General features: G+C 44.2%; 1 protein-coding gene across 2 annotated transcripts in view; it reads right to left on the bottom strand.

Moving 5' to 3' along the window:
• The window catches only part of ddx19a (DEAD-box helicase 19a), a 94,526-nt gene extending 69,680 nt beyond the window's left edge, over positions 1 to 24,846 (bottom strand). The window contains exons 1-3 of one of the 2 annotated variants that reach the window (XM_043676359.2): positions 24,744 to 24,845; positions 23,957 to 24,008; positions 17,867 to 17,965 (exon numbers count right to left, since the gene is read on the bottom strand). In XM_043676359.2, coding sequence (XP_043532294.1) covers positions 17,867 to 17,965; positions 23,957 to 24,008; positions 24,744 to 24,800 — 208 coding nt within the window. In that variant the 5' untranslated portion in view covers positions 24,801 to 24,845. Of the gene's footprint in view, positions 1 to 17,866; positions 17,966 to 23,956; positions 24,009 to 24,743 lie in introns of both variants that reach the window. The other variant, XM_087980183.1, reaches the window with a different exon arrangement.
• Between the last annotated feature and the right edge of the window lie 552 nt (positions 24,847 to 25,398).

Below are 25,398 nucleotides of genomic sequence, written 5' to 3' on the forward strand. Positions count from 1 at the left end.
CCATCTTCCTTCCCACTTATCTGCTCCACCCTCCTCTTCAACCTATCACCATCACACACACACCCCACCCTCACCCCCAATCTACCTCCCCCAATTTGTTTCCCTTCTCATTTGACCCTCTTTGAATGAGGGTCACCCCCTCATTCCTGATGAAGAGCTCGTGTTTGAAATGTCGACTCTCCTGCTCCCCAGATTCTGCCTGACTGGCCGTGCTTTTCCAGCACAAATTTCAATTCTGATCTCCTTAATCTGCAGTCCTCACTTTTTCCTGTAGATGCTCTAGGAAGGATAGAAAAGGCTGAGAGAGGAAGGGGAGTGGCGCTTTGATTAGGGATAATATTATGGCTGTACTTGGGGAGATTTTCCTGGGAATACATCCAGGGAAGGTATTTGGGTGGAACGGAGAAATAAGAAAGGGATGATCACCTTATTGGGATTGTACTACAGACCTCCCAGTAGTCAGCAGGTAATTGAGAAACAAATTTATAAGGAGATCTCAGTTATCTGTAAAAATAAGAGTGGTTATACTAAGGGATTTTAACTTTCCAAAGACACAATGTTATGGGCTTGGATGGAGAGGAATTTGTTAACTGTGCACAAGAAAATTGAGATTCAGTATGTGGATGTACACACTAGAGATAGTACAAAACTTGACCCATTCTTCAGAAATGAGAGGGCAGGTGACTGAGGTGTCAGTGGGGGTGCACTTGGGGCCAGTGACCACATTAGTTTTAAAATATGGTGATGGAAAAGATAGACGGGATATAAAAGTTAAAGATTAAATTGGAGGAAGGCCAATTTTGAAAGTATTAGGGAAGACCTTTCAAAATTTGATTGGGGGTAGAAGTTTACTGGTAAAGGGGCAGTTGAAAAATGGGAAGCCTTTAAAAAGTGAGATAACATAAATCCAGAGATGGTATGTTCCTGTTGGGTGATAGGTATAGGGAATATTGTATGACTAGAGAAATTGAGGTTTTGGTCAAGAATAAGAAGGAACCATATGTCAAGTATAGACAGCAGAGATCATATGAAGCCCTAGAAGAGTATAAAGGAGAGGACAGGATTTACACTTATCTGGAAAGGCAGGAACTCATTTGGGATAGTCAACACAGCTTTGCACGTGGGAAACAGTGTCTCACTAACTTGATTGAGTTTTTGAAGTAGTAACAAACAGGATTGATGAGAGCAGAACAGCAGAAGTGATCCATAAGAATCCTCATGGTAGACTGGTGAGCAAGGTTAGATCACACGGAAGACAGACAGAACTAGCCATTTGGATACAGAACTGGCTCAATGGTAGAAAACAGAGGATGGTGGTGGAGAGTTATTCTTCAGACTGGAGGCCTGTGACCGGTGGAGTGCCACAAGGATCGGTGCTGGGTCCACTGCTTGTCAATCATATAAACGAATTGGATATGAACATAGTTAGTAAGTTGGCAGATGACACCAAAATTGGAGGTATAGTGGACAGTGAAGTTTACCTCAGAGTACAACGGGATTTTGATCAAATGGGTCAAATGGGCTGAGGAATGGCAGATGGAGTTTAGATAAATGTGAGGTGCTGCATTTTGGAAAGGCAAATCAGAACAGGACTGATACACTTAATGGTAAGGTCCTAGGGAGTGTTGCTAAACAAAGAGACTTTGGATCGCAGGTTCATAGCTCCTTGAAAGTGGAGTTGCAGGTAGACAGGATAGCGAAGATGGCACTTGGTAGGCTTTCCTTTATTGTTCAGAGCAATGAGTATTGGAGTTGGGAGGTCATGTTGTGGCTATACAGGATAGTGGTTAGGCCACCTTTGGAATATTGTGTGCAAATATGTTTTTATTCCTATTGGAAGGATGTCGTGAAACTCGAAAGGGTTCAGAAAAGATTTACAAGGATGTTGCCAGGATTGGGTAGGGTTTGAGTTACAGAGGCTGAATAAACTGGAGTTATTTTCCCTGGTGTGTCAGAAGCTAATGGGTGACCTTATAGAGGTTTATAAAATCCGGAGGGGTTATGGATCGGGTAAATAAACAAGATCTTTCCCTTGGGTTGGGTGAGTCCAGAACTAGAGGGGATAGGTTTAGGGAGAGGGGGTAAAAATTTAAAAAGGAACCTAAGGGGCAACTTTTTCACGAAAGGGTGGTGCATATATGGAATGAGCTGCCAGAGGAAGTGGAGGAGACTGGTACAATTACAAAATTTAAAAGGCAACCACATGGGTACAGAACAGGAAGGGGTTAGAGGGATATGCACCAAGCACCAAGGATATGTGGCCAGCATGGATGAGCTGCACCAAAGGCCTGTTTTCGTACTTGATGACTCTAAAATAAAGCATGATATTATATTGTTCTCCTACACGAGGTACTGCAACAATTGAGTCAGTAAAGTTCACTCGACATCCTAAAGATCAAGCCACAGTCTTACGTAGCATGTCCTTTATTGACTTCCAAATTGTAGAAAACATAGGAGAGCAAAATACAGCAATAAATTATCAGCTTAATCCCAGGAGTCATCACACAAATTATTCTTCTAGATATCAGCCATTAAACATATATGCTGCAAGATGAAGGCATGCTTAAGGGTGCAAGACAAATGTCTGCAATTAAAATATCTTGAATAAAAGCAACAGAATGCAATTGGTCAGGCTAAACAGCTGAAGGCTTCTCAGATGTTGTGGTAATGACTTTGAAAACAAGTTTGCCCTTAGAAACAAGAAATTTTTTTGTTTGAAAAAGGTGCTAAAAACGATTTCAGATTAAGAAATAAAAATTGATTAAATTCAACTGAATTGTATTAAAAAAACTTCCAAAGTCGAAACATGAAAGACCAAATGCAAATTAAATAAGGAAAACATAATAGGAAATTGAGAAAACTTCAATGCAACATAACCTTGATAAGGCTATTAAGGTTGTAATCCCTGGATTACCTTCAGTGCCATATGCTGAGCACAGGAATACAAAGACAGGTCAGATGAACACAGATTGCTAAAAGGTCAGCCCAAGAGATAGGGGCTTTGGGTTTCTGGATCACTGGGACATTTGGGGTAGGCTGGACCTATATAAGCTCGATGGATGGCACCTGAACTTTGCCGAGAGTTTTACTTGTGCTGTCAGGGAGGTTTTAAACTAATTTGGAAGGGGATGGGCAAAGAGAAAATTCAGGAGCAAGGTCCATTCAGACATAGGAGGGTTACTAGGACAGTTCAGGCAGTGAAGAAGACATAGGCAAGATAAAGCATACAGAAGGTCTGCAAAGCTAAAAGTGTGCATATTTTAATACAAGGAGCTGACTGGCAAGGCAGATGAAGCTAAGACCTTAAAAGCATCGATCAACACTTGAGAATGGATTGGTAGAAGCACAGACAAGGAGGGGTGGGAGAGAAGCACGAGAAGAAATCCAAGAGTGGCTATTGCATTACTGACAAATTAATGATGGAGGATGCCCTAGAAGGCTGTACATATGAGAGCATTTGGATAGAGCTGAGAAATAAAAGGGGTGATCACCTTGCTGGGATTATACTATGGGTCTCCCAGCAGCCAGACGGGAGACAGAAGCAGATATGTAGGCAAAACACAAAGGTACAAGAGAAATAGGGTTATAGCTGCAGGGAGTTTTGACTTTGCTAACATTAACTGTGATCGCCTTAGTCTGAAAGGATTAGACATAGTGGAATTTCTAAAGTGCATCCAGGAAGCTTTTTTTGTGCCAGTGTGTGTGTGTATATATATAGTTCTACAAGAGATAGGTCATTGCTAGACCTAATCCAAGGGAATATACTGTCAAGCAGTTAAGTGTCAGTGAGTCAGCATTTTGGGGATAGTGACCATAACTGTAAGTTTCAAAGTCATTATGAAATGGGAGAAGGACAACACAAAAGTGTGTAAAATTGGGTGAAGAGCCAATTTCAGTAAGATTAGACAGCATCTGGAAAACAGACCGGGCGCAGCTACTTGCAGGGAAATCTACATTTGAATAGTGGGAGGTTTTAACGGTAGTATGGTGAGAATTCAAGGCCAGTATGTTCCTCTAAGAGGCAAGGGCAAGTCCAGGGAACCCTGCCTGTCAAGGGATATCAAGTTGATAAAGAAAAAGAAGGAAGCATATGTCAGGTACAGTGCATTAAAAACAGGGAAGCCTGTCAAAAGTATAGAATTCATGATGGGGTTGGTTTAAAAAAAAATAAAGTCAAAGAGGAGCCACCAATACTTCTGGTAGACAGAATGAAGTAACTCAAAGACATTTTGAGTATATTAAGAGGATTAGCAGGGAGAGTAGAGCCTGTTAGAGATTAAGGGGGGGAATTTGTGCAAGGAACCAGAGGACATGAGAAATATTCTTTTTAGACATTACCCATCTATAGTCACAAAGAAGGAAAACACTACCCAGAGATTTCAGTTGGGATGTGAGGTTCTAAAACAATGTTAAGTTATAGAAGGAGGTGGTGTCAGATGTTTTATCGGAATAAAAGTGCAAAAATCTCCAGGGCCTGATGAGATGTTCCCAGGCTAGGGAAGGGAACTGAAGAGACTGCTGAGTCCTAGCAGAGATATTTAACATTTCACTGGCCACATGTGACATGCCAGATACTGGAGGATAGCTTATGTAGTTCCTTTGTTCAAGAAAGGCAACAGGGATAGGCCAATTAATCACAGAGCAGTACGCCTGCCATCAGTGTTAGGGAAATTATTGGAAAAATGTTGAGGGACAAGATTAATCAACATTTAGAAAGGTGGGTATTGATCAGGATGAAGATCGAGTCAAGTTGGCTTTACTTTGTTTAAGTTAGTAGAGAGAGCAGCTGGAGACTGTAGTCCATATTGGTTGGCATAGTTAGAAAGAGAGATAAGGTCTTGCACAGGGAATTAGGTAGTAACTTGAAAAGAAAGACCTTTAGAGTTGTAATCACAGAATTACTTCCTGGGTCACATGACAGTGCAGCTCAGAATAGAAGATGGTTTAGTTAAATACATAGCTAAAGAATGGACAGGAGGGAGGATTTCAGGTATGTGGATCATTAGGATGCCTTCCAGGAAAGGGAATACCCGTAAAAAAAAGACAGGCTGCACTTTAACTGGAGGGGCACCAACATCCTGGCAGGGAGGTTTGCTAGTGTCACTGAGGAAGGTTCAAACTAGTGTGGTAGGGGGGCATGAACAACAGCAGTCAGTCAGCAAGTGAAATGTCTGAAGAGGAGTCAGGGACTTTTATAACAATTCATTCATGGGATGAGGACATCACTGGCTAGACCTGCATCTATTCTCAATATGGGCAGTTAAAACTCAACCACATTGCATTGCGGGGCCTGGAGTCACAGGTAGGCCTGACCAGTTAAGGATGGCAGTTTCCCTCCCTACAGGGCATTAGTCCAAATGGAGTTTTCCTGACAATCTACAATGAATTCATAGTCATAATTAGACTCTTAATTCCAGATTTTTGATTGTATTTAAATTCCATCACCTACCATGGCAGAAATTAAAATTGGGCCTCTGGATTAACAGTCCAGTGATATTATCACTGGGCCATCTTCCTCTAAGGCCAGTGAAAGGCAGTGACCACACTGCAGCAAGCATTGGTTGCTGGAAGATCTCCGGATCAGAATTGATTATCTGGAATCTGAGCTTCAAACACTGCGGCACATCTGGGAGGGGGAAAGAGTTACCTGGACTCTGTTTCAGGAGGCAGTCACACCCAGTAGGTTAACTAATCCAAATTCAGTTAGTGATCAGGGACAACAGGGTATGACTCTACATGAGGCAGGTAGGGGAATTCTGAGTTCAGGAGTGGAGGAACCTTCACCCTTGACCTTGTCCAATACATGAGATTCTTGCTCCCTGTACGGATGAGGGGAAAGGGCTGTGGAAAGGATAAGCCAGCTGACCACGGCACCATGGTGCAGAAGGTCATTCAAGAGAGGGGAGCAAAAAGACAAGTAGTTGTTATAAGGGATTGTATAATTAGGGAGATAGATAGTATCCTTTGCGAGCTGGATCAGGAGTCCCACATGGTGTGTTGCCTCCCAGTGCCAGGGTGCAGGATATCTCTGACCGGCTTGAAAGGATATTGGAGCCAGAGGGAGAAGATTCAGTTGTTGTGGTTCACGTTGGGACTAACATAGGCACGGCTAGGAAGGAGGACCTGTGTAGTGATTCTTCGAGGAGAAAGTGAGGACTGCAGATGCTGGAGATCAGAGCTGAAATTGTGTTGCTGGAAAAGCGCAGGTCAGGTAGCATCCAAGGAGCAGGAGAATCGATGTTTTAGGCCTGAGCCCTCCTTCAGGAATGAGGAAAGTGTGTCCAACGGGCTAAGATAAAAGGTAGGGAGGGGGGACTTGGGGGAGGGACGTTGGAAATGCAATAGGTGGAAGGAGGTTAAGGTGAGGGTGATAGGCCAGAGTGGGGGTGGGGGTGGGGACGGGGACGGAGAGGTCAGGAAGAAGATTGCAGGTTAGGAAGGTGGTGCTCCGGCGCACTACCTTCCTAACCTGCAATCTTCTTCCTGACCTCTCCGTCCCCACCCCCACTCCGGCACGGCTGACTGAACTGGTCCTCACCCTGAACAACTTCTCTTTCCAATCTTCCCACTTCCTCCAAACCAAAGGAGTAGCCATGGGCACCCGCATGGGCCCCAGCTATGCCTGCCTCTTTGCAGGATATGTGGAACAGTCCATCTTCCACAGCTATACTGGCACCACCCCCCACCCCTTCCTCCACTACATCGATGACTGTATCGGCGCTGCCTCGTGCTCCCACGAGGAGGTTGAACAGTTCATCCACACCTTCCACCCCGACCTCAAATTTACCTGGACCGTCTCAGACTCCTCCCTCCCCTTCCGAGACCTCTCCATTTCTATGTTGAAACTTTATTGCTGGAACAGCACAGCAGGTCAGGCAGCATCCAGGGAACAGGAGATTCGACATTTCGGGCACAGGCCCATTCCTGAAGAAGGGCCTGTGCCCGAAACGTCGAATCTCCTGTTCCCTGGATGCTGCCTGACCTGCTGTGCTGTTCCAGCAATAAAGTTTCAACTTTGATCTCCAGCATCTGCAGACCTCACTTTCTCCTCTCCATTTCTATCTCAGGCGACCGAATCAACACGGACATTTACTATAAACCGACCGACTCCCACAGCTATCTAGACTACACCTCCTCCCACCCTGCCCCCTGTAAAAATGCAATCCCATATTCCCAATTCCTTTGTCTCCGCTGCATCTGCTCCCAGGAGGACCAGTTCCAAGACCGTACAACCCAGATGGCCTCCTTCTTCAAAGACCGCAATTTCCCCCCAGACGTGATCGACAATGCTCTCCACCGCATCTCCTCCACTTCCCGCTCCTCCACCCTTGAACCCCGCCCCTCCAATCACCACCAGGACAGAACCCCACTGGTCCTCACCTACCACCCCACCAACCTCCACATACATCGAGCCATCCATCGTAATTTCCCCCACCTCCAAACGGACCCCACCACCAGGGATATATTTCCCTCCCCGATCAGCATTCCGAAAAGACCACTCCCTCCTGGACTCCCTCGTCAGGTCCACACCCCCCACCAACCCAACCTCCACTCCCGGCACCTTCCCCTGCAACTGCAAGAAATGCAAAACTTGCACCCACACCTCTCCCCTTACTTCCCTCCAAGGCACCAAGGGATCTTTCCATATCCGCCACAAATTCACCTGCACCTCCACACACATCATTTATTGCATCCGCTGCACCCGATGTGGCCTCCTCCATATTGGGGAGACAGGCCGCCTACTTGCAGAACGTTTCAGAGAACACCTCTGGGACACCCGGACTAAACAACCTAACCACCCCGTGGCTCAACACTTCAACTCCCCCTCCCACTCCACCAAGGACATGCAGGTCCTTGGACTCCTCCATCGCCAGACCATAGCAACACGACGGCTGGAAGAAGAGCTCCTCATCTTCCGCCTAGGAACCCTCCAACCACAAGGGATGAACTCAGATTTCTTCAGTTTCCTCATTTCCCCCTCCCCCCGTGTCTCAGTCCCAACCCTCGAACTCAGCACCACCTTCCTAACCTGCAATCTTCTTCCTGACCTCTCCGCCCCCACCCCCACTCCGGCCTATCACCCTCACCTTAACCTCCTTCCACCTATCGCATTTTCAACGCCCCTCCCCCCTACCTTTTATCTTAGCCTGCTGGACACACTTTCCTCATTTCTGAAGGGCTCATGCCCGAAACGTCGATTCTCCTGCTCCTTGGATGCTACCTGACCTGCTGCACTTTTCCAGCAACACATTTTCAGCCTTGTGTAGGGATTATCAAGTACTAGGAATGCAACTGAAGAACAGGTCCTTGAGGGTCATAATCTCTGGATTACTGCCCAAGCCACATGCTAATTGGCATAGGGATAAGAAAATTAGGGAAGTAAACATGTGGCTAAGATATTGGTGTGGGAAGGGGGGATTCCATTCCATGGGGCATTGGCACCAGTTTTGGAACCGGGGGCATCTGTACTGTTAGGATGGTCTCCACCTGAACCGATCTGGATCCAGTGTTCTAGCGAAATGGATAAATAGGGTGGTCACTAGGACTTTAAATTTCTGAGTCGGGAGAAGGGAAAGCAACATGGAGTATGGAGTCAAGTAGAAGGATAAGCAGCAGGTTAGCAGGTGTGCAGGGTTCAAGTTCAAGACAGATTAGGAATGAAGCAAAAAGGATGGATGACTTAGGACCTATCACTACAGATGCTGGAAATCATGAGGATAAGAAAATTAGCATTAAGGCACTTTACCAGAATGGTCGTAATATTCATAACAAAGTAGTAAATTAACAGGCATAAATCATTGTGAATGATTATGATGTAGTAAGCACCATATGTGGTTGCAGAAGCTTCAGGACTGGCAGTTAAATATCCAAGGATTTACAACTTATCGAAAAGACAGGGAGGTGGGCAGAGGGGCGGGGTTGCCTTGTTAGTTAAGAATGAAATTAAATGTACGGCACTGAATGACATAGGGCCAGAGGATGTGAAGTCTGTGTGGGTGGAGCTGAGAAACCAAAGGCAAAAAAAAATCATAATGGGAGTTAATTACAGACCTCCTAACAGTGGTCAGGACCAGGGGCACAAGATGTACCAGGAAATAGTTAGGACATGTCATAAAGGCAAGGTCACAGTGATCATGGGGGACTCCAATATGCAAATGGTCTGGGTGAATGATGTGGCCAGTGGATCCAAAGAAAGGGAATTCGTGGAATGCTTACAGGGTAGCTTTTTGGAACAGCTTGTGATGGAGCCCACAAGGGAGCAGGCTATTCTGGCCTTAGTGCTACATAATGAACTAGACTTCATAAAAGATCTTAAAGTAAGGGAACACTTAGGAGGCAACGATCATAATATGATAAAATTCAGTCTGCAATTTTGAAAGAGAAGGCAAAATCGGATGTAATGGTGTTACAGTTAAATAAAAGATAATTACAGGGTCATGAGAGTAGAACTGACGAAAATCTACTAGAAGCAGAGCAAGGAAGGTAGTAGGGCAACAATGACATAAGTTTCTGGGTGTAATTGAGGACACAGTATAGAGGTTCATCCTAAAGAAAAGAAAAATTATCTGGGGGCGGGGAAATTAGACAGCCATGGCTGACAATGGAAGTGAAGAAATGTATCATAGAAAAAAAGAGCGCCTATAAAGTGGTCATGAGCACTGGGAAATCGGAAGATTGGGAAGACTACAAAAACAAAGAGAATAACAGAGAGAAATAAGGAAAGAGAGGATCAAACATGAAAGTGGGCTAGCCAATAATATTAGAAATTATAGTAAAAGTTTCTTTCAATACATAAGAAACAAACGAGAGGCAAAAGTAGACATTGGGCTGCTCCAATTTGATGCAGGAAGGCTAGTGCTGGGAGTTAAGGAAATACTTTGTGTCAGTCTTCACAGTGGAAAACAAGTAATAACCCAACAATTAAGGAGAGTCAAGGGACAGAGTTGAGTATGGTAGCCATAACAAAAGAGAAAGTGCTAGAAAAGCTAAAAAGGTCTAAAAATTGATAAATCTCCTGGCCCCGATGGGCTACATCCTTGGGTTCTGGGGGAGGTAGTTGAGGAAATAGTGGAGGTGTTAGTTGTGATCTTTCCCTGACTCCAGTGACTTTTGAAAGTCCCAGATGTTTGGGAAATCGTTGCTGTAACCCCCTTGTTCAAGAAAGGATCAAGACAAAAGATGGAAAATTATAGGTCGATTAGCCTAACCTCTGTTGTTGGTAAAATTCTAGAATCTATCAGTAAGGATGAGATTTCTAAATTCTTGGAAGTGCAGGATCGGATTAGAACAAGTCAGCATGAATTTACTAAGGGAAGGTTTGATTAGATTAGATTCCCTACAGTGCGGAAACAGGCCCTTCGGCCCAACAAGGCCACACCAACCATCCGAAGAGTAACCCACACAGACCCAAACCCCTACTTATGCACCTATCACTATGGGCAATTTAGCATGGCCAATTCACCTGACCTGCACATCTTTGGACTGTGAGAGGAAACCCACGCAGACAGTCGCCAGAGGCTGGAATTGAACCAGGGTCCGTGGTGCTGCGAGGCAGCAGTGCTAACCCCTGAGCCACTATGCCGCCCAGGTTGTGCTTGACAAACCTGTTACAATTCTTTGAAGAGGTAACTAGTAGATTAGGCCAGGGAAACCCAGTGGATGTTATCTGTCTAGACTTCCAAAAGGCCTTTGATAAGGTCCCTCGCAGGAGGCTGCTGAGTAAGGTGAGGGCTTATGGTGTTCGAAGTGAGCTACTGCCATGGACTGAGGATTGACTGTCTGACAGAAGGCAGAGTGTTGGGATAAAAGATTCTTTTATTGGAATGGTAGCTGGTGACAAGTGGTGTCCAGCAGGGTTCAGTGTTGGGGCCACAGCTGTTCACTTTATATATTAATGATCTGGATGAAGGAACTGGGGGCATTCTGGTGAAATTTGCCGATGATATGAAATTAGGCAGGTAGTACTGAGGTGGTGGGCAGAATACAGAAAGATTTAGATAGTGGTCCAGGAAATGGCTGATGAAATTCAATGTGAGCAAATGTGAGGTGTTGCACTTTGGAAAAAATACAGACATGGACTATTTTCTAAACAGTGAGAAAATTCATAAGGCTAAAGTACAAAAGGATCTGGGAGTGCTAGTCCAGGATTCTCTAAAGGTTAACTTGCAGGTTGAGTCAGTGATTAAGAAAACAAATGTAACGTTGTCATTTATCTCAAGAGGGTAAGAATGTAAAATCAGCGATGTGCTTCTGAGACTTTATAAAGCTCTAGTTAGGCCCCATTTAGAATATTGTGTCCAGTTTTGGGCCCCACACCTAAGGAAGGACAAACTGGCACTGGAGCATCTCCAGCGGAGATTCACACAAATGATCCTGGAACGGTAGACCTAACATCCAAAGAATGCCTGAGGATCCTGGGCTTGTCTTCTTTAGTGTTTAGAAGGTTGAGGGGAGATCTAATAGGAACTTACAAGATAACGCATGGCTTAGAAAGCACGGATGCTGGGAAGTTGTTTCTGTTAGGCAGGGAGACTACGACCCGTGAGCACAGTCTTAGAATTAGAGGGGGTCAATTTAGAACGGAAACGAGACATTTCTTCAGCCAGAAAGTGGTGGGCCTGTGGAATTCACTGCCATGGAATGCAGTGGAGGCCGAGACGTTAAATGTCTTCAAGGCAGAGAGTGACAAATTCTTGATCTCGCAAGGAATTGAGCGCTATGGGGAGAGTGCGGGTAAGTGGAGTTGAAATGCCAATCAGCCATAATTAAATGGTAGAGTGGACCTTACTTCCACTCCTATGTCTTATGGTCTTATACTAAGAGGAAGAACAGGGACAGGTTACTGATCACAGCAGGACTGAGGACTGAAATGCATTGGTTTTAATGCAATGTCAGGTACGGCAGATGAATTTGAGCTTGGATGAATAAATATAACTATGATGCCGCCACTATTACAGAGACTTGGTTGAGAGGGTGACAAGACTGGCAGCATAATGTTCCAGGTTTTAAATGTTTATGCATGATACAATGGGATGTAACAGAGGTGGGGGAGCAATATCACCCATAAGGGAAAATATCACAGCTGTAATGAGGGAGGACACTGTGGAGGGTTCATCTAGTGAAGCCAAATGTGTCGAGCTCAGGGATAGGAAGAATGCAATTACTTTGATGGGATTGCACTACAGGCCTCCCAACTGTCAGCACCTGATAGAGGAACAGACAGGTTGCCAGATTATGGAAAAAAAGTGAAGCAGGGTTGTTATAATAGGTGATTTTAACTCCCCCTATATTGAGTGGCACTCCTTTAGTCACAGGATTTGGATGGGGGATGGAATTTGTTTGTGTCCCCAGGACAGTTTTTAAGAAACAATATATTAAGTAATCCAGCTTGGGAAGGAGCCATACTAGACATGGTATTGGGAAATGAGCTCAGCCAAGCGATCCAAGTTTCAGTGGGGAAGCATACTGAGAAGTGACTTAATTCTGTAAGTTTTAGTTCCTCATGGATAAGGATAAAGAATGGTACTCGTGTAAAAGTACTAAAGTGGGGAAGGCTAACTCTACAATATCAGGCAGGAACTGGGGGTACTGTTTGAGGGTAACTCCATATCTGGCATGTGGGAATTTTTTAAAGGCCAGTTCAGGACTAGCACACTTCTGTGAAAATAAAGGATGAGCATAGCAAGATTTGGGAACCTTGGATGACAAAAGAAATTGAGAACTTAATAAAGAAAAAGGAAGCATAAAAGTTTTGGGAAACTAAAGGCAGAGATGATACGAAGATAGCAGGAAAGAACTTGAACAAGGAATAAAGAGGGTGATTATGGGGCCATGAAATGACTTTGGCAATTTGGAGTAAGGGAAATCCCACTGTGTATTATACAAGGAGCAGAGGGTAGTTCTGGAAAATACAGATCCACTCAAGGACAAATGAGGGAATGTGTGTGTGGAGCTGGAGGTAATGGCCGAGGTCCTTCAATACTTTGCATCAGTATTCCCAAAGAAGAAGGGCAGCATGATGGTTAGCACTGTGCCTCTCAATGCCAGGGACCCAGGTTCAATTCCAGACTCTGGTGACGTGGACTTTACACAATTCTCCCTGGTGGGTTTCCTCCAGGTGCTCCGGTTACCTCCCACAGTCCAAAGTAGTTCAGGTTACGTGGATTGGCCATGCTAAATTTCCTATAGTATCCAGGGATGAGTAGGTTAGGTGCATTAGCCATGGGAAATGCAGGGCTACAGGGAAAGGATAGGGGGTGAGTCTGGTAGGATGCTCTTCACAGAGTCAGTGTGGACTTGTTTAGCCAAATGACCTGTTTCCACACTGTAGAGATTCTACAGATTCTATGCAGAAGGAAACAATGGGTAGAGTCTCTCGGGAGGTTCTTGATGATATTCAAGGGCATGTCAATATTAAAAAAAAAGCTGGTGGTGTTGGCTATTTTAAAAAGCATTAAAAGTAGACAAGTCCCAAAGACCTGATCAGATCTCTCCCAGAATGCAGAGGGTGGCAGATGAGGAAATTGCAGGGTCTTGTATGAAATCTGTGTCCTCTAATCACAGCAGAGGTCCCAGAGGACCTGAGAATAGCCAACCTTGTTCCTTTGTTTAAGAGGGCAATAGGCATAATTCAAAGTTGGGAGAAGATTTGTAGCTAGGGTGTTCGTTGTTGTGGTTCTGTTCGCCGAGCTGGGAATTTTTAGATTAGATTAGATTACATTACAGTGTGGAAACAGGCCCTTCGGCCCAACAAGTCCACACCGACCCGCCGAAGCGCAACTCACCCATACCCCTACATTTACCCCTTACCTAACACTACGGGCAATTTAGCATGGCCAATTCACCTGACCTGCACATCTTTGGACTGTGGGAGGAAACCGGAGCACCCGGAGGAAACCCACGCAGACACGGGGAGAACGTGCAAACTCCACACAGTCAGTCGCCTGAGGCGGGAATTGAACCCAGGTCTCTGGTGCTGTGAGGCAGCAGTGCTAACCACTGTGCCAGATGTTTCGTCCCCTGTCTAGGTGACATCCTCAGTGCTTGGGGGCCTCCTGTGAAGCGCTTCTGTGACATTTCCTCCAGCATTTATAGTGATTTGTACCTGCTGCTTCCGGTTGTCAGTTCCAGCTGTCCGCTGCAGTGGCCGGTATATTGGGTCCACGTCGATGTGCTTATTGATTGAATCTGTGGATGAATGCCATGCCTCTAGGAATTCCCTGGCTGTTCTGTGTTTGGCTTGTCCTATAATAGTAGTGTTGTCCCAGTCGAATTCATATTGCTTGTAGAGGCATGGCACTCATCCACAGATTCAATCAACTTGGACCCAAAATACCAGCCACTGCAGCAGACAGCTGGAACTGACAACCGGAAGTGGCAGGTACAAATCACTATAAATGCTGGAGGAAACATCACAGAAGTGCTTCACAGGAGGCTCCCAAGCACTGAGGAGGTCACCTAGACAGGGGACGAAACACAAATTCCCAGCTCGGCAAACAGAACCACAACAGTAGGCATAATCTGGGAAGTTCCAGGCTGGCGAGTCTTGCGTCAGTGGTAAGGAAATTACCGGAGGAGATTCCTTGGGAAAACATGGATTAAGTTAGCAGTAGGCAGCATGGCTTTGTATGGAGAAGGCTGTATCTCAAACTTGATTGAGGTTTTCGATGAAGTGAAAAAAGAGAATTGAAGGCAGGGCAGTGGCTCTGTCTACATGAACTTTACCAAGGCCCCTCTTAAGAATAGAATAGAATAGAAGAATACAGCGCAGTACAGGCCCTTTGGCCCTCGATGTTGCGCCGATCCAAGCCCACCTAACCTATACTAACCCACTATCCTCCATATACCTATCCAATGCCCGCTTAAATGCCCATAAAGAGGGAGAGTCCACCACTGCTACTGGCAGGCTGATACAAAAAGGTAAGTCACATGGGACCCGTGCTGAGCTGGTAAGGTGGGTAGAGAAGTGAAACCAAACAGGGATAGATAGGCTGGAGACTTGGGTAGAGAAATAGCAGATGGAGTTTAATCCGGACAAATATGAGAGTGCATTTTGGAAGGTCTAATGTAGAATGGAAGTATACAGTAAACGGCAAAACCCTTAGCTGCATCAACATATGGAGGGATCTTGGTCCAGGTCCACAGTTCCCAGAAAGAGGCAATGGAAGTGGATAAGGTGGCATATAGCATGCTTGCCTTCATCAGTCTGGGCGTGGCATATAAAAATTGGCAAGTCACGTTGCAACTGTAGAACTTTAGCAAGGCCACATTTGGGATATGGTGTGCAGTTTTAGAAGGATATGGAGGCTTTTGAGGGTTTAGAAACTGTTACCAGGATGTTGCCTGGTTTGGAGGGTATCAGGAGAGATTGGACAAACTTGGTTTGCCTTCATTTGAACATCAGTAGATGAGGGGCAATCTGATAAAAGTTTACAAAATAAGAGGTGTGGATATAATGGATAGTCAGAGTCCTTTTCCCAGGGTAGGAATGTAAATTATTCATGGACATAGGTTTAAGAGAGAAGGGGGTAAGTTTAAAGGAGATTTGAAGGGAATTTAAAAAAAATACACAAGTTGGTAAATGCCTGGAATGCGCTGCCAGATGGAGGTAGAGTATACAATAGCAAGAAGCATCTTGACGATATGAACAGGCAGTGAACAAAGGGATATGGACCACAGAGACAAAGTTTTCAGGTGAGAAAAGCATTACATGACAGTACAGTCTTGGTGGGCCAAATGGCCCACTCACATGTTATCGAGTCAGATGTACAGCACAGAAACAGACCCTTCATTCCAACTCATCCATGCCGACCAGATATCCCAACCTAATCTAGTCCCATTTGCCAGCACTTCGCCCATATCCCTCTAAACCGTTCCTATTCACATACCCATCCAGATTGTTCCAATTGTACCAGCCTCCACCACTTGCTCCGGCAGCTCATTCCATACACACATCACCTTCTGCGTGAAAAAGTTGTCCCTTTTATCTTTCCCCTCTCATCCTAAACGTATGACCTCCAGTTATCATGAGTTCTTCGTTCTTTAATCAGTATCTAGCCGGTTAATCTATTCTACCTGTCCTAGTAGTGCCTGATGGAAACAGTGTCGAGGTAGCTTCACTTTCAGTTTAAGAGCAGAGGGAGATTTACTCTATAATTTACCCTGTACTGTGATTGTCTTGGGAGCATCTGATGGGGATAGTGTCTAGGCATCTTTACTTGCAGCTTAAAAGAATAGCAGAAACATTACTGTTTCTAAGCCCACACTGTCTCATTCCTGAGGAGTGTTCGATTGAGACAATGCCAAAGGAGCTTTACTTTTAAAAGAATAGGACAGTCAGAACAGTTTTTTTTGGAGGGAGATCCAGTCTAATTGAGTTTTTCAAAAAGGTGACTAAATATATTGAAGATGATACTGCAGTTAATGTGGTTTGCATGGACTTCAGTACAGTCTTTGACAAGGTCCTACACGGAAGATTGATCCAAAAGGTAAGAGCCCATTAGATACAAAGCAAGTTGGCAGGTTGAATACAAAATTGGCTGACAAATAGGAGGCAAAAGGTGATGCTGGAGAGCTGCTTTAGTGAGTGGAAGCCTGTAACCAGCAGTGTACCACAGGGATCAGTGCTGAGACTCTTGCTGTTTGTTATGTACATTGATGACGTGGATGAGAATGTAAAAGGTATATTACAAAATTTGCAGATGAATCAAAAATTGATGATGCTGACAGTGAGGAGGAGGATGGTCTCAGATTACAATCCAACATTGATCAGTTGGCAAACTGAGCAGAAAACGGCAGATGGAATTTAATCTTGTTAAGTGAGGTGAAGCAGTTTGGAAAGTCTAATAAGGGAAGAATATACACAATGGTAGGTCCCTATGGAGTACTGAGGAACAAAGGTGTACAAATCCAGAGATCCTTGACTGTGCCAATGCAGGTAGATGGGATGGTGATGATGTTGTACAGGATGGTTACCTTCATTAGCTGGAGCATAGAACGAATGAGCAAAGTAGTACTGTGGAATGCTAAGTGTGCAGTTCTGGTCACCACACTATCAGAAGGGTGTGTTTGCACTGGACAGCATGTAAAGGTGATCTATCAGGATGTTGCCTGGGATGAAAAGTCTCAGTTACGAGAGACTACTGCTCCAAGCATCTCAAACCCAGAGGAGGCTAAGCAGGGGATCTGATAGAGGTATACAAAATGATGAGGGGCACAGGCAGCATAGATAGTGAGAATATGTTCCCTATGGCTAAGACTAAAAGGCACAAATTTAAAGTGAGGAATAAGTGGTTTACAGAAGATTTAAAGAAGAGTTTTTTTCACCCAGAGGGTGGTAGAAATATGGAATTCACTGCCTGAGTGTGATGGATGAGGCAGGTATTCTTGCAACATTTAATCAGCATCTGGATGAGCACTTAAAATGCCAGGACACGGATAGGCTCTGAATCAAGTGCAGGTTAAACAGGATTAGCATAGTTTGCTATTTTTTGGTCAGCATAGACATGGTGGATCGAAGGACCTACTTCTATGCTGAATGACTACAGTTATGAATCATGATTGAAATTCTCTTCTGATTATGATCCAAACTTCCAATGAGGGACAACATTGAGACTTTGCACAAAAGAAATCTGAAGGGGAAAAAAAGACATTGTTGCTTTCACATTCTTTCCACTTAGTGGAACTATCAATCTCAGCAGAAAGGTTAGCTGTGTGACCCAGGTATTTAGTTTTGCATCTTAAATGTTTTAACATCCAAATGGTTCAAAATGTGTTTTGGCCATACAAAAAGAAAGCTAGTACTGCTCAACTACTCCAGGTTTATATTAAAAAAACTTTAGCTTTAAAACTTAAATTAAGGATATACCTTTATCATCATCGTCTTGCTTGACTTCCAAATTATCACCACTTTTGTCGAGTTTAGCGGTTTTGTCCAGTTTGTCAGATGGATCGTGCTTTACCGTTGCTGAAATGGAATTAATTAAAGTGAAGGCAGATGCTTTTGTACTGACTCAAATAATTTATATGCTGTACATGATGATCCAAGTAACTCAGTAATATGTTACTGAGAAACAGAAAGACAAACAAAAACAAAACGAAAGAACTGCGGACGCTGGAAATCAAACAAAGACAAATTGCTTATCAAACTCAGCAGGTCTGGCAGCATCTGTGGAGAGAAAATCAAATTACGTTTTGGGTTCAGTGACCCTTCTTCAAAACTTATGGTAGCTAGGGAAAGGTTGGTATTTATGCAGAATATGGGGTGGGAGGACAGGGGAAGGAGTAAACAATAGTTGGACGTAGAGCCCGAAGAGACAAAAAACAGTTGGACAAACTGCTGGATAAAGATCAGCCTGGGAGAATGAATAGTAACTAATGGGGACTATCAGTAGCTGACAGTGGGTTGTGCATGTTAGCAGCCTAAGTGTGGGGGATGGGTTAAGGACTTTGTGGAAGGTGCTCAAGCCCTAAAATTGTTGAACTCTATATGGAGTCCAGAGGCTGTAAAGTTCACAAATAGGAAATGAGATGCTGTTCTTCCAGCTTGCGCTGAGCTTTGCTGGAGAACTGCAGCAAGCCTGACAGCCTCTGCAGCCTTCTGTCAAACTGTTTTTCTCTGTCATTGGGCTCTATTTCCACCTACTGTTTACTCCTTCCCCTAACCCCATTTTCTATAAATACCAACCTTTTTCAAACTACCGTCAGTTCTTAAGAAGGGTCACTCTGAACCCAAACATTAACTTGACCTACTCTCCACAGATGCCACCAAACCTGTTGAGTTTTTCCAGCTGTTTCTGTTTCTAAAAAAAAAGGCGGCCATTAGACCTCAAGCACATTTCGCTATTCATTTTGATCATTGTTAATCCTCTATCTCAACACTAAGCCCAACCACTCCATATAGCCCAGGATACCTTGAGCTTTAGGAACCTATTTCTTCGATATATTCAATGACTCTGCCTTCACAGCTTTGTGATACAGAATTTCACAGATTCACCGCCTTGCAAGAAGAACTTTATCCATCGCAATCTAAAATATTGTGTCACATACTCTAAGTAATCTTGCTTTGTGACTCCCAACCAGGTGAAATATCTGGATTCAGTCAGTCAGAATTCTACATGTTTCAATGAGAACCCCTCTCATTCTTCTGAATTCCAGTCAGTACAGTACAAGTTGACCCACTCTCCTCATACAAAACATCTACCTCTCCAGTCTGGTGAACTTTCACTCCACTCCCATGGAAAGTATACCTCTTCTTAAGATAGATGAAAATTGCATGTAATACTCCAGCTGTGGTCACACCAAGGCCCTGTATAGCTGTAGTAAGACTTCCTTCCTCCTGTCCTCAAATCCTCCTGCAATGAAGGACAGCCCACTATTTACTTTATCAGCTTCTTGCTGCACCTGCCTGCCTACTTTCAGTGACTGATGTACCTTTCCCCAATCATTATGCCATTCTGTTTTCTACAGAGCTAGACAACTTCACATGTAACCACATTATGCTGCACTTGCTAAATATTTACCCCTTTATTCACCTTGTCAAAAGCACCCAGAAGTTTCTTTACATCCTCCTTACCCACTCACTCCCTAGTTTGTGTCATCAATCTTTAACATAAATATACTTCGCTCCCTCATTCAATCTTTGAGGAGAAAGTGAGGTCTGCAGATGCTGGAGATCAGAGCTGAAAATGTGTTGCTGGAAAAGCGCAGCAGGTCAGGCAGCATCCAGGGAACAGGAGAATCGACGTTTCGGGCATAAGCCCTTCTTCAGGAATGAGGAAAGTTTGTCCAGCAGGCTAAGATAAAAGGTAGGGAGGAGGGACTTGGGGGAGGGGTGTCAGAAATGCAATAGGTGGAAAGAGGTCAAGGTGAGGGTGATAGGTCAGACTGGGGTGGGGGCGGAGAGGTCAGGAAGAAGATTGCAGGTTAGGAAGGCAGTGCTGAGTTCGATGGATTTGACTGAGACAAGGTGGGGGGAGGGGAAATGAGGAAACTGGTGAAATCCGAGTTCATCCCTTGTGGTTGGAGGGTTCCTAGGCGGAAGATGAGGCGCTCTTCCTCCAACCGTCGTGTTGTTGTGGTCTGGCGATGGAGGGTAACCAGTACCCTTCCACTGACACCCTCCTTCGACTGACTGAACTGGTCCTCACCCTGAACAACTTCTTTCCAATCCTCCCACTTCCTCCAAACGAAAGGAGTAGCCATGGGCACCCGCATGGGCCCCAGCTATGCCTGCCTCTTCGTAGGATATGTGAAACAGTCCATCTTCCGCAACTACACTGGCCCCACCCCCCACCTTTTCCTCCGCTACATTGATGACTGTATCGGTGCCGCCTCGTGCTCCCACGAGGAGGTTGAACAGTTCATCCACTTCACCAACACCTTCCACCCCGACCTCAAATTCACCTGGACAGTCTCAGATTCCTCCCTCCCCTTCCTAGACCTTTCTATTTCTATCTCAGGCGACCGAATCAACACGGACATCTATTACAAACCGACCGACTCCCACAGCTACCCGGACTACACCTCCTCCCACCCTGCCCCCTGTAAAAACGCCATCCCATTCTCCCAATTCCTTCGTCTCCGCCGCATCCGCTCCCAGGAGGACCAGTTCCAAAAACGTACAACCCAGATGGCCTCCTTCTTCAAGGACCGCAATTTCCCCCCAGACATGGTCGACGATGCCCTCCACCGCATCTCTTCCACTTCCCGCTCCTCCGCCCTGCCCCTCCAACCGCCACCAGGACAGAACCCCACTGGTCCTCACCTACCACCCCACCAATCTCCATGTACAGCGCATCATCCGCCGTCATTTCCGCCACCTCCAAACGGACCCCACCACCAAGGATATATTTCCCACCCCTCCCCTATCAGCATTCCGTAAAGACCACTCCCTCCTGGACTCCCTCGTCAGATCCACACCCCCCACCAACCCAACCTCCACTTCCGGCACCTTCCCCTGCAACTGCTGGAGGTGCAAGACTTACGCCCACACCTCCCCCCTCACCTCCCTCCAAGGCCCCAAAGGAAACTTTCATATCCGCCACAGATTCACCTGCACCTCCACACACATCATCTATTGCATCCTCTGCACCCGATGTGGCCTCCTCTATATTGGGGAGACAGGCCGCCTACTTGCGGAGCGTTTCAGAGAACACCTCTGGGACACCCGGACCAACCAACCCAACCACCCTGTGGCTCAACACTTCATCTCCCCCTGCCACTCCACCAAGGATATGCAGGTCGTTGGACTCCTCCATCGCCAGACCACAACAACACGACGGTTGGAGGAAGAAGGGCTTATGCCCGAAACGTCGATTCTCCTGTTCCCTGGATGCTGCCTGACCTGCTGCGCTTTTCCAGCAACACATTTTCAGCTCCCTCATTCAATAATTGATATATATTGTGAATCCTCAGGTATCTCACCTGTCATTGCCTTCCATTCAGAAAATGACTTATTTTTGTATTTTCCAGTCAACCTGTTCAGAAATGTTACTACACACCTCTGGAACAGAGACTTGAAACAGGCCTCCTGGCTCAAAGTTAGAGATATTGTGCACCACAAGAATGTTCTAATCCTACTATTCCCTATCTACTAATCAAATGAATCACCAATCTCCTGTCCTTTGATTGTGCATAACTTCTCAGTTTTTTTACCACAAAAAAAATTGAATATCCAAATAGATCATATGCACTGGTTCTCCAATTACTCTCAAAAAAACCTGAGTAGGTTGCTCAACACAATTTCCCTTTTATAAATCCATGATAACTGTATTATGGTTGGTTTTTTTGTGACCTGTTATCACATCCTTTAAAAACACATTCCAGCATTTTTCATACTTCTGATAATAGATCAAACAGTCCACAGTTCCCTGTTTACTACATTTCATTTTTTTAAAAAAAACATACTCTAGTTACACTTGCCACCCTCCAATCTGTTGGAATTGTTCCACAATCTACAGAATTTGGGAAGTTAACAATCAACTCATCCACTAATTCCATAACCACCTTCTGTATAAGAGGAATACATTGTCAGGCTCTGACAATTCATCATCTTTCAATTCTATTTATTTATTGAGCATTATCTTTTCATTAATATTAATTTCTTTATATTCCTCCTTTCCAAAAGACTTCTGCTTGACCATTTCTGGGAAGTCAATTTGTATCTTCAGTGAAGACAGAAGAAAAATAATTCTTTAATTGCTTTGCCATTCCTTTGTTCTCCATTATCAATTCCCGCCCTTTCAGACTGTAAAGGGCTTATATATTGTTTACAGACATCCTTTTCTTTTTACATATTTATATAAGTTCAGACTTATAAACAGACTTCTCATATTCGAGTTGATCTTTCACTACATGTTCGCTGTCACTGTTCTATTAACTGATGTAATAATGCAAGGTATGACGTGTCTGGTTAACATGCAAAATAGTACTTCCCACTGTATTTCTGTACATGTGACAATAATAAATCGATAAGCTCTTGCATTCCTTGCCAATTGACTCTATTTTCCCCTTAAGTAACCTCTTGCCCTTCCTTTGCAATGACAGTTAACAAATGTGACAAATAATTTGTAAAGCCCGCAGCTGTAGTCTGATAAACACTACATTAAAAAAGTTATATTCTTCTCACTGTTAATTCATCTTGAAGAAACGTGCAATTCACTGCTATACTAGCATTTCCCCTTTTGTATAGCTAGCCCTTTTCCAGTTGACAGTTCTATTTTTTTATCCATAGCTCAGGGAGAAAGTGAGGTCTGCAGATGCTGGAGATCAAAGTTGAAACTTTATTGCTGGAACAGCACAGCAGGTCAGGCAGCATCCAGGGAACAGGAGATTCGACGTTTCGGGCACAGGCCTGAAGAAGGGCCTGTGCCCGAAACGTCGAATCTCCTGTTCCCTGGATGCTGCCTGACCTGCTGTGCTGTTCCAGCAATAAAGTTTCAACTTATCCATAGCTCATCCAAGTTACAACCAAGCTGTATATACAGTACCCTCCATCTGCTTCAAGCTCTTCAGCATCCACTTCAACTTTCTCAACAAATTCTTTTCAATCTTTCTATTGCCTTTTTGTCTCTTAGCACTCATTAACTGCTATGTACAATTTCCTACCCTCTAAATGATAACTTCTCTGCCCAAACTTCTCTCCACCTAATAGTTAAATCCTTATATAACTATTTGATTTCTGCATACAGCAGGTCAATTTCCATCTTTCCAACAGACAAAGGAGTGTAACAATCTTTACCATTGAAATTGCATAAGCAGCTGTCAGCCATTCTGGACAAACGTGAAAAAGTTAGATTATCAATTCTCATTTTGTTTTTTGCATTAATAATCCATCATTATGGCAAAAAGATAGTGGCAGTATTAATTCATAGGCTTCAGGGACATGGGTTCAAATCCTTCCTCAGCAACTAGCTGAAGTTAAATTCAATTAATAAATCTGGAAAACAGTGTCAGTAATGTGGCTATGAAATTATCATTGGTTTTTGTAAAAGCACTTCAGGAAAGGACATCTATTCTACCCAAGCAGGCCTACACGTAATCCAGGCCAACAGCAGTGTGGTTAACTCTTAACTGCCTTAAATGGTCTAGCAAATCAGTCAATAAAGGATACTTAGAGATGCACAACAAATGCTGGCCTGGCCAGTGAAGCCGCAGCCAATGAAAGAATAAAGAAACAAACTGTGCTTGGGAACCAGAGACACCAGATTTCTGGGTTATTTTAGTTGGAAAACTTGCATGATAAATCAACTGCTACACCTTGATATATGCTTTTAATAATTTTACTTTCAATTTCCAATAGTGGGAATGTTAAAAATGCATCAAAAGCAAACAACGTGCAACCAGACTTTAAAAGATTTCGAACAATATCTTATTGTTCAACAAGTTTAAGTTAATAGCCGCTTGCTAAATTTGACTGACCATGAGTGCATGTTTACACCATAAGAAAATTTCATACCTTCTTTAGGTTCAGCATTTGAAGTTTCTTCTTTCAGCTTTAGGTTGCTCAGCTGCAATAAGAAAAATACACTTTCTTTAAAGAACATTTGAATAATTTCCTCAGTCATATAAAGTGCAAACGACAACATCGTGGGCCAAAGTGCCTATTCTGGGCCGTGCCTTTCTTGTTCTATGAAAGAGTGAAATTCATGAAGTTACAAATTCAGCTAATAGACAAGATGGAGGGGAGTAAAATGTGAAGTACCACAATCAATGTTTGGACTCTTGCTTAAAGCAAAATACTGCAAATGGTGGAAAACAAACAAAAATCCAGAAAATGCTGGAGGAATTCAGCATAACTGGCAGCATTTGTTTAGAGACAAATGAAATGAATATTTTAATCCTGATATGACCAATTCTGAAGAATCATATCAGAGTGGAAACATTAACCCGGATTCTCTCTCCACTGATGCTGCCTGATCTGAGTTTTTCCAGCAATGTTTGTTTTTGGGTTCCTGTTATTTCTGATCCAAAGACAATAACAGTGAAATTTCATTTGTAAAAAGGTTACTTTCTTTTCCTCTTTCAAACACTTTGTCAAGATCTTTAAAACAAAAGTGCAGGCCATTCGGTCTGAGCCTACGCCGCTGATGAATAAAATCAGGTTAATCTGATTGAGGCCTCACTCCCACTTTCATTCGAGCCCCTTAATAACGGTCGGTCAAAACTAACTGAAGGAGGGTGCGAGTGCCCGGCTCCAATCACCCAGGAGCCAGCCTCTCTATTCTGGGCAGGGGAACACTCACCGACTCGGCTGCCGACTCCTGCAGATCCACCGCCAGCGCCCACGAGTCCGTCGCCATGATTATCCGCCAAGGTGAAGGTCGAAACGCGCAGACGCGGACTGCGGTCCGACCTTTAGCAGCTCCGGGCTGCCGCCTCTGTCCGCGATTTCCGTTCCGATTCTCAACGGAATATGATTCCATTAAAAAATTAACTGAATCTTAATAACATCCACACAAACCGAGACCGATCCCAACCAAACATATTAACAGTAAGGATGGGGTTCGCAAAAGGTGTTCGAATAGAATTGTTACTGGTCTAGAAATCCAAAGCATTTCCATGTCCTAGTGTAGCCCAGACAGACAACTGGTGAAATGTAAACTCAATTAATTATTACACCTGGAATTAAACGCTGCCCTCAGTGACCTTGTTAAGGACTGGGAGCATAGAACGTAAGATTCAGGAACAGAAGGAGGCCATTCAGCCCATCGAATCTGGTCCAACATCCAACGAGATCATGGCTGATCGTCAACTCTGCTATCCAGACTTATCCTTATAATACCGAGATTTCGCTTACTGATTAAAATTTTGTCCATCATAACTTGAATATACTTAACCCAGACTCAGCAGTAGTAAATAATTTCAGAGGTTCACTACACTTTGAGAGAGGAAAGAATT

This window comes from Chiloscyllium plagiosum, unplaced genomic scaffold (assembly GCF_037043375.1).
Source record: "Chiloscyllium plagiosum isolate Xiang-an unplaced genomic scaffold, Cpla_swu_hap1 HiC_scaffold_37, whole genome shotgun sequence".
Classification (NCBI taxonomy): domain Eukaryota; kingdom Metazoa; phylum Chordata; class Chondrichthyes; order Orectolobiformes; family Hemiscylliidae; genus Chiloscyllium; species Chiloscyllium plagiosum.